Source organism: Amphiprion ocellaris, chromosome 20 (genome assembly GCF_022539595.1).
Source record: "Amphiprion ocellaris isolate individual 3 ecotype Okinawa chromosome 20, ASM2253959v1, whole genome shotgun sequence".
Taxonomy (NCBI): domain Eukaryota; kingdom Metazoa; phylum Chordata; class Actinopteri; family Pomacentridae; genus Amphiprion; species Amphiprion ocellaris.
Window position 1 is genome coordinate 28850988 of NC_072785.1, and position 10013 is coordinate 28861000.

The window sequence follows — 10013 nt, forward strand, 5'->3', positions numbered from 1 at the left end:
GAATAGATAATAAAAAATGTCGAGTAAACAACACAATATTAAATAACAAAGCAGCATAAAATGGAAATATTCAAGTAATAATAATAGCAATTTAAAAAAAAAAAAAAAATCATAACTATGTACTAAAATAGAGTGCTTAGTGGGTGTTTTTCTTTAATAAAAAGCTGTAAATGTGATGATGCTGAATGCACACTTCCTAAAAACACTGTGTGATAGTGAAAATAATGGTAATAATAATAATAATAATAATAATAATAATAATAATAATAATAATAATAATAATAATAATAATAATAATAATAATAATAATAGACAAAATTAATTTATGTTAAATTGCGATTTGTTATTTTATTTTCATAAAGTAACTAAAATTGTCAACATAAAGTGGTTAAAACAGTACAATATTTACCTTCTTTTGCTTGTTTTACTTTAATAAAAGGTGAAATGTGATGATGCTAAACACACAAAGACTTCCTAAAAACAGTGTGTGATAATAATAATAATAATAATAATAATAATAATAATAATAATAATAATAATAATAATAATAATAATAATAATAATAATAATAATAGACAATATTATTCTATAATGTTAAATAGTGATTTTTATTTTATTTTTGCATAAAGTAACTACAGTTGTCCAAATAAAATGGAGTAAACTGTACAATAAATATTAAGCCTCGTGTCGTCCTGCGGGTCAAATTGACCCATTTTAAAGTTTGAAAATGTGGGAAAAAAATATATATTTTCATAGTGAAACTTCTGATGTCCACATTTTCAACATTTTTGGGAAATTTTTAAACATTTTTGGTGAAAAAATGCTTCTTAACAACATTCAATAAAAAAAATCATCCAAACTCCAGCGAATTTCGCTGGACATTGGTTGATTTTTATGTGAATGTTCTTAAAGAAAATATTAGAAGTTTTACTGATATATATGTAATCATTTTAGATATTTTTAGGATTTTTTGGAAGATTTTTACTCATTTTTTGAAAATATTTACAAGAATTTTCTTGCCAAATTTGGGGGATTTTTTTTAATATATAAAACTTTTAAGGGAAGTTTTTCAGGAATTATTGGAATTTTCTTCTTGAAGGTTTTGCAAATTTTCAGGGATTTTTTTGCAGAATTTTGGGATTTTTTCAGACAAGCCAACAATATTTTTTGGTGCCCATAAATGAGGACAACAGGAGGGTTAATAGAAGGTGAAATGTGGCTATGAGAAACACAGTGTGATGATAATAACAGTAAAAAATGAAAATAATAAAAAATATATATATATATACTACGACTACTACTACTACTACTACTAATAATAATAATAATACAATATTAATCTGTAATGTTACATGGTGATTTAGTAACTAAAGTTGTCCAAATAAAGTGGGGGAACCGGCACAATATTAAATAATAAATTATAAATAATAATAATTATCTTAAATATGTATTAAAATAGAGCGCTTGGTGGATGGATTTAGGTAGTTTTGGTTGTTTTTCTTTAATAAACAGCTGTAAATGTGCTGATGCTGAACGCACAAACACCTCCTAACGACACTAAGTGATGCCTAAAAGCTTGTCGTCGCTGCCGAAACCTCTGTCCGTGTTGTTCTGTCGAGCCTCGGCAGCAGGCAGGACTCATTAGAGAGGAATCCCAGCATATGGCAGGCTGCTGGCGGCTCCCCTCCCCCTCCTGCCTCCTGTCGTCCGCTCCGCAGCAGCAGCAGGACAGAGGTAGCTCAGTTTTTGAAGCCGTGGCATGAATGATCTCATCTGAACCTGATCTCCGCTTTCCCTGCCGTCGATCCTATGACCGAGACGGGAATAAAATAACACAAACACGAGGTGAGTACGGCCGAACGAGCCGCCGCGGATCGGCTTGTGAAAACCCGGGGCATTAACGGAGCGTTTGGTGTGTGCGTGTGTGTTTTTTTAGGGAACTTAACAGCCCCGCCGTGGAGAAAACTCTTGTTTTTGGCTAGAAAGGAGGAAGGACCGCGGAGGATGGGTGGGTGGGCGCTGTTAGCTCATTAGCCCGCTAGCATTCTGGTTCTTTTATAAACAACAATAAATAGCCACATATGTGCCAGTAGCGCTTTAGAGCCTCCACCGGGGCGTCGTTTTTCCCCCGTTTCGGTGAACATTTTTTTAGCCCAGTTAGCTAACGGCGACGGCCCGGTGAGCCTAGCTAGCTGGCTAGCTAGCCGGCTAGCTGTTAGCTACTAGCGCAAAATGGCCTCATTGTCGCTCGGTGCTCTGATGCTGAAAAGACAAAGCATGCGGGAGTCACGGCCAGCAGCCCCCGGCCGCCTCTCACAGCAACCCTACCGGCTCCGGTTTAACACCCAGGAACGTGTTTTTATCGTGTAATGAACGGTAAAGTGTGTGAAATGTGAGCTGCGGTGCTGTTGGGGCTGTTTGTTCATTTTTACGGCGGGCTGTGAAAGTGGTGGGGGATGGGTCATGCTAGCAGCCATTGACGTAAAGCGGAGCTGCATTTTGTTTGGCTTCCTACAAGCTGCTATTTACATTTTTAACCTGTCTAACACTGTGTTTAGCAGCTCTGCCTGACCCCATTTTACATCTAGACAACTGTTCTAGTCTCCAGCTGCGTTAATTCAAACCAGGTGATTTTTCTTTTAGTTTTTTTCTTCATTTCCTGGTGTGTGATAGTTTTTGAACACCACATATGTCAGCATTTTCTTCTGAAATCTCGTAGGAACAGTGTGACTAAGTTCACCCTGAAGGCCCTGAAATAAAAAATACAGCAGGAGTGAGTCGGTGTAAATGGAAAGAATGTTTTTGAGCATCTGTGGCAGACAAAATGGGTCATTTAAATACACATATTTGAGGTTTTGTCAGCTGCACTGTGAGTGATTGGTGCTTAGAACAGCAAAAAGGATTTATAACACTGAAAACATGCAGAAAATCGAAGGTTTCTCCTCTATTTTAGGCCATATTTTTGTAGATGTATTGTCTTTTTCATCATTGAGAACAGCTCTTTTAATCCATGGTGGTTGATTGTGATTCAAATCAACCTTTATTGTCATTTAGCCGTACATAGAACTGTAGTGCAGGCAGAATATATATATATATATATATATATATATATATATATATATATATATATATATATATATATATATATATATATAAAAATAAAATTTAAAACACACATACACACATTCCTGAGATGTATTGCAGTTAAAGTGAAATTGAAATAGTGTCCATAGTAGCAGCCTGTGGTTAAAGTGACTGTAGATTATAATAGTTTAAAACTAAGGTGCAGTGATCCAACAATAAATAAGTATTCAATTATTACATGAAATAATCAGGTTGAGTAATTTTCTAAGACTTAAAAAATATAAGTGCTTCAACTGGAGCTTCTTAACCCTCGTGTCGTCCTGCGGGTCAAAATTGACCCGTTTTAAAGTTTGAAAATGTGGAGAAAAAAAAATTTTCACAGTGAAACTTCTGATGTCCACATTTTCAACATTTCTGGGAAATCTTTGAACATTTTTTGGTGGAATAAAAAAGAAATTTTAAAAATGTTTCTTAAGAACATTCTTAAACAAAATATTAGAAGTTTTACTGATATATGCAATCACTTTGGATAGTTTTAGGATTTTTTGGAAGATTTTTATTCGTTTCTTGAAAATATTTACAAGAATTTTCTTGCCAAATTTGGGGGATAAAAAAAAAAAAAACTTTAAGGGAAACTTTTAAGGAATTATTGGAATTTTCTTCTTGAAGGTTTTGCAAATTTTCAGAAATTTGGGGATTTTTTTTTCAGAATTTTTGGATTTCATTCAGACAAGGAAACAATATTTTTTGGTGCCTGTAAATGAAGACAACAGGAGGGTTAAACACGAATAGAATTTCCTCCTACATTACAGAAAATTGAATATCTTTGAGTTTCGAACAAAACAAGGGTTTTGAGGATGTCATCTTGGGCATAAACCACCATTTTCAGACATTTTAAAGAAAGACAAACTAAATAACTGGTCAATAAATCAATAAATTAATCAATAAATTAATCAGCACTTTAAAAATCTGCATTAGTCGCAGCACTTATGTGATTTTTATTTGATTGGTTTAGGCAGTAAAGGAATTTTAGCACATTTTGGTTATTAATATGTCAATATTAGTATTGTATATGGAGACACAGCACACACTAGTTTCCACATGATTTTGTAGTTGTGTTGATGTCACAAATGTATATTCAAAAAAATAGATGTATGCTTGTTTACTTTATCTTTTATGTAAATAAACTGCAGTTGGTAGGGCTGCCAGAAGGTGGCGCTAGAGGCTACATGGCTATAATAAGCAGAGTAGACGAAGCTGTAAACAAAACCAGTTGTTTGTATTTTCTGTCACTAAAAAAAAACTCAAAGAAGAAACCTCATTCACTTTGCTATTTATATTCACACTGTTATTTATATTTGTAAATAGACTGTTGCACTATTTTTTAAGATTTCTTGCACTGAAAAGAAGCTTTCCAATTTTGTTATACACTGTATAATGACAATAAAGCATATTCTATTCTATTCTATTCTAAACAAACAGAAAAATTTAGTTGTTTTTTAAATAAGTTTTAATTAACCTTTTTTTTAAAAAATGTTTTAATCTTGTATTTTTTGCAGTAAGTCTTTCTCCAAAAAAAAAGCTTTTGTTTTTCAAAATCTGTTAAGTCTTTTCCCAATTTTTTGCCATTTTAAAAACTTTTTCTAATGCACATGAAGAAATCCAGCTAATATGTGTTGCATCAGTTGACATGATTTGTCTGCTCCAGATGCCTAATCAGTGACAAAAATGCAAGCTATTTTCTTTCTGTTTTTCTTACAATAATGACAATATACACAACAAATATTAACCATTACTATGTCGATTTTTGGTGTTTATAATTGCATTTATTTCCGAGTAGAACACTTGAAATTTAACCCCAAAATGCTAAACTATTGGGTGTTCAAAAAAAAAAAAAAAACATGTACAAAGAATTCTGTCATGTCCAACACTGTTTTCTCTTCTCTGTGCAGCGTACTTTCTCTCAGGTTGTAGGTCTTCCTGGTTGTGTTTCATTTCTGTTATCTTTTTTTTGTTTTTATTTTTTTACACATTGCTGTTGTTTTTCCTTGAAGGAGGATAGCTTTCTCTAGTGTCTCTTGTTTAACAGGGGCCAGCAAAAAACGCACCACACAAAGAAGACAACGCCATAATTGTTTTCTCACCCTTTTGTATTTTTAGATCTCCGGGCACCTTCATAAATGACCTTTTTCCCCCCTTATTCTGTCCACTGTCAGGAAATGTTACTCTATGCAAGTGAGGACTACATTAGAGCCACTTCTTTTAGTGATGTGGATTGTGACTTTTTTTAAAAATGTGGTGCTGATTTAGTTCACTGATCAGTGGGAATATTTTGTTGGGATTTTATATGTTTAAAAAAAAAAAACATTAAAGGGTGAAATAAAACTTGATAATTTCTGATTTAATGTTTGATTGTATGCTGCTTTAATGTACATGAAAGAGGTGTTTTAAGATTCTGCACGACGCTCTCGAGTGCACAATGTGTTAATTTGAAGGTGGTATGTAATTTGCACAGATTATAGGGCCTCAGTTTGGCCTGGCATCCCAAAATGAAACATTTAAAGAAACAAGTTCTGCTTTTCTTGGTACAGGGAGATGAATTGTGACCAGAAGCTTTTGAGTTTTGAGCAGAAACTAGGGTAGTTTGTGCAAAATGATCAACTGACTGCTGTTTGATTTCTGTTCTGTAAACCCCAAAATGCTCTATCAGTATTATTCTCATCATCACTGTAACACTGATTGTACTGTTTGTGATTATTTGTAAAGGAATGTATCACAAATAGGACTTTAAAGGAAGTGGAATCATTCACCCCAATGCCCTGCCCCACAGGTTTTACACTGAGGAGACACAGCCGGACGCTGCAAACCGTTTTACTGTCTGATGGCTGCTGCTGCCGTTGAGAGCTCAGTCTCCTGTTTACTTGTATCCCATTTATTCTGGGGAGTCGGAGGGCCTTTAATGCTGGCAGGAGTGTTGTTTTGTTCCTGTAAGACATGTGTGTTGAAGTGGTGTTTAATAAGGAAGTTGACTCTACTTTTCTTCCCCTCCTTCAGTGAAGAGAAAGTGAAAATCTTGTTTAACTAGTTTTTTGAAGCGTCGAGTCGTGCGTAGACCTGGAAACCTGATATCCCTTGTAAACATTAGTGGTTCATGGTGGTTTATTGTACTGTGAATTTGTAAAAATGCCATTATTTTTCACATTCCTGTCACTTTTACCCTTAAAAGCACCTTATATTGATTAGGATATCCTTTTGATTTTCTTGATCACAGGTGGCAGTGGGTGAAAAAATTCTAAGTGCACTGATCATGTAACTTGAGTGCTGTTTTTGTTTTCTGACAAAGGTCTGTGTAGTCTGTGCTTACTTTGATGCAGCGTCCGCATTTAGTTGGTAACCATGCTATTTTCGGTGGCTCAGTGGTCTGTTAAAAGTGTGGTTGTTCCGCCCAGCAGGAGTCTTGCCTCAGACTGGCCTAAAATGGGCAGAAATGGTGCTGAACAAAAGCTGCTTGTCGCTCGTACAAAAGTACTTGAAGCGTTGCAGCCGGGACCAAGCTGCATTGCTATTGCCTGTGCCTCTCAACAGGAAAGGTATAGCAAACTTTAAGAAAAAAACAACTACAACAAACAATTTACTGTTTTCTGTAGTTCAGTTTAAACCTGTAGTTTACTTATAAGCTGCTGTCCAGCAGATTGTAGCTGTAGATCTTCCACCACATAGCCTCACTGCATCACATCCACATCGTTAATTACATGACACTTACTCTGTTCACTACACTAGCTAGTGAAATTCAGAACAGTAGACATTTTGTGTTTGTCTGTGTGAAAAATTTGTTGATTCTCAGATGAGTGCTGCCATTGTGTGTCTGACTGTGTTTCTGTTTCCTCGCCGTCACCGCAGAGAGACAACATGTTCCCGAAGGGCACCAAGCGCAAGTTCTCAGACTCCGGGGAGGAGCCGGTCTCCGGTGGCGACCAGGGCCCTGCAGCTCCGTCTGTGGCAGCTCGGACGCTGTCGTCCTCTTACAGTCTGCAGCGGCAGTCGCTGCTTGACATGTCGCTGATCAAGCTGCAGCTCTGCCACATGCTGGTGGAGCCCAACCTGTGCCGTTCGGTGCTCATCGCCAACACGGTGCGGCAGATCCAGGAGGAGATGACCCAGGACGGCACCTGGCAGATCATGACCCAGGCCCTGGCGGCCGCCCAGTGTCCGGCCGACCGCCTGGTGGCCACCGAGGTGCTGTGCAGGCAGACTGATGCGGCGGCTCAGGCCGGCCAGAGCCCCAAGCCCTTCTCGGTGGTGGGCCTGGAGGAAGGCTACCACTCGGAGGAGGTGGTGATGGATGGAGACGTGGAGACGGAGGTCACCATGTCCACTTTGTCCCCCGTCTCCCCCCAGATGTCCTCGGCTTCCTACCTGGCGGGGCCATTCGGCATGGGGCCCTGCTGGGAGGAGGAGGAGGAGGACGGCGAGTGCGAGGAGGACGAAGAGGAGGACAGCGAGGAGTGTGTGTCGGAGGGCGAGGAGGCCGAGCGGGACCACCTAAGCGCAGACTCCAGGACAGGGGAGCAGGTTTTTGGGACTTTTGAGATCAAGCACCCAGCGCCACCCCCTGACCCGGCACTGGAGGAACTGTTTTCAGACGTGGACCCGTCCTACTACGACCTCGACACGGTGCTGACGGGCATGCAGAGCACCCCCAAAATGGGGCCTTACGACCTGCTGGAGAGCCTGTCCTCCCACGGGCCGACGGCTCTGAGCTCCAGCTCGAGCTGCAGGTCGGACCTGAACGAACTGGACCACATCATGGAGATCATAGTGGGATCCTGAAACTCCGAACATTCCTCTGGCCTGTACTGATCCCACGGACTCTTTCCAGACTATGCACAGCTACACGTGTGCATGTTCTGTATGTGGTGTTGTTACGCACGGAGATTGCTGCGGGTTTTTGGAACAAGTTGGGAAATTAACGGCGAGCCAAGTAGAGCGCGGGGGTCGGCTGCTAGAGTCCGCCTCCTCTAACGGCAAGTTGGCAGCTGCAGTCGGGACCTTTAGTGTTTTATTCAAAAGTGTCATTGGCAGTTAAAGATTGTGAGATTAATGAATTGGGGAGGGGGGGGCGTGTACCAGCAGCGCGGTTAGTTTCCCACTTTGTTGCTGAACTCCAAAACTCGACAAGATCTGTGAGAAGGCAAAGATAATTACCTTATACATGATGCATTCTTATTTACGTACTTTCCATGTTTACGTCTGTCATACATTCTGTCTTACTAGCTCCTTCTGGTCATTCTGTCCATTTCTATTTATTGTTATATGGACCGAGGAACAATTCATCACACTACACGCATCGGAAAACCAGAACAAATTGTAAATCCAAATCTATGAATCAATGCATATTTTCCTAGAGATATGAGCAATTATGAATGGAATATATGTATATGTACGTATGTGTATATAGAAATATATTTTTTGCATTATACAGCTGGGGGATTTTTTGCAAGCATCATTTGATATTATTATTTTTCTTCCCTCCCAAGCGGTTTTTAAGATTATAATGTAGCCAGACTCGAGACAGTGTCTTCCCATGGTTTGGTATAACAAGTCGACTGTAACAGGTGACCGGCATCGTCACTCTCTCTAGGCGCTGTTCCTTTTCATTTCCTTAAAAGCTTTACGTGGGGCGGGGAAGTGACTGTCGGCCACCAACCGGATCGTGGTGGAATAAATACGTCATTTCCCCGCTCTGCTTTCAGTACAGATCCAATAACAACAATAATAATAATAAGCATCAGCAGCTTTTTATTTTTTTTCCCCTGAAGCATTTGGAGAAACCCCGGGGTGATAACTGCATCAACAAGAAGCCATATTTCTTTCTCACGTTTGTCACCGCAAACGTGGAACTCTGTGTGTTAACCCATCTAATTTATTGTTTTATTTATTGTATTTATTGTATCTAGGTACAGACATGCCATATTGACTTATCAATTCAACCATGATGCCCGGTGAAATTATATTTATCCAAATTTTGCCCTCTGTTTTGAATGCAGTACCTATTTATTCCTCTTTTTTTTAAATTATTATTAGTAATAATAACAACAACCGGGTTACTATTCAAATTTACTATGCAGCTCTGTTATACGTGTTTCAAAATGACTGTATACAGCTCAAAAGTCCTTTAATTCCTTTTATGCAAACAGTTGCCTTTTCTCCTGAATATGTGGAAAAATCAAATGCATTTTTCAAAAACAAAAAAAAATAGTCGCATATCGTCATGATGAAGAGATTAACTCAGGCAAACAAGATGTATTGACTAAAATACAGTATTACGACACGCTTAATACCTTACCACAACACTCCTGAAGGATGTCACTCTGGTCTGAATGGGAGCTAGAACTTCAAAGACTAATTATCGTTGTAAAATGTATGCATTTTTTTATATTAAAAACAAAAAACATTGTAGCATCTTTGTAAATATTTTTTATAATAAAAGGTGCAACTATTGATTAGGTGATGTGGCTGTTTTCCTTTATTATTTTTTTACAAGGAATTTTGCTGTTTAATGTTTTTTTATTACAGATTTTAAGCAGATCTTAGATTTGGGGTGAGTTTTTTTTGAGTTTTTATTCATACTTGGTGTCTGGATGGAGATTTGAAACGGGATTGTTGCTTCTTGTTTACTCTGATAAGTGAGGAAGACTAATTTATGAATGAAAAAGGACTGGGAATCGTTTTAAAAGGAACAAAAAAAAGGTTTTTAACAAACAACTACGCTCAGCTGTTTATCAGAAGTTTTGACCCGTTTTAAAGTTTGAAAATGTGGGAAAAAAATACATTTTTATAGTGAAACTTCTGATGTCCACATTATCAACATTTTTGGGAAATTTTTGAACATTTTTTGGCGGAAAAAAAATGCTAAAAAAAAGAGTTTC

At 37.9% G+C, this 10013-nt stretch overlaps 1 protein-coding gene across 3 annotated transcripts; it reads left to right on the forward strand.

Annotated features, from left to right (window-relative positions):
* Positions 1-1623: 1623 nt before the first annotated feature.
* cdca4 (cell division cycle associated 4) lies at positions 1624-9587 on the forward strand. Of its 3 annotated transcripts, none has more exons than XM_055005721.1 (2): positions 1624-1845; positions 6537-9587. In XM_055005721.1, the coding sequence occupies exon 2, from the start codon at positions 6994-6996 to the stop codon at positions 7912-7914; it is 921 nt and encodes a 306-aa protein (XP_054861696.1). In that variant the 5' UTR covers positions 1624-1845; positions 6537-6993; the 3' UTR covers positions 7915-9587. The 3 variants fall into 3 exon arrangements, with proteins under 3 accessions (XP_054861696.1, XP_023127139.1, XP_054861695.1); XM_023271371.3 differs by having other exon boundaries at positions 1626-1845; positions 6985-9587; XM_055005720.1 differs by lacking the exon at positions 1624-1845 and having other exon boundaries at positions 3187-6674; positions 6985-9587.
* Positions 9588-10013: the final 426 nt, after the last annotated feature.

What these genes read in the sequence shown, in the direction of transcription:
- cdca4 (XM_055005721.1), top strand. Translation starts at nt 6,994, where the DNA reads ATGTTCCCGAAGGGCACCAAGCGCAAGTTCTCAGACTCCGGGGAGGAG.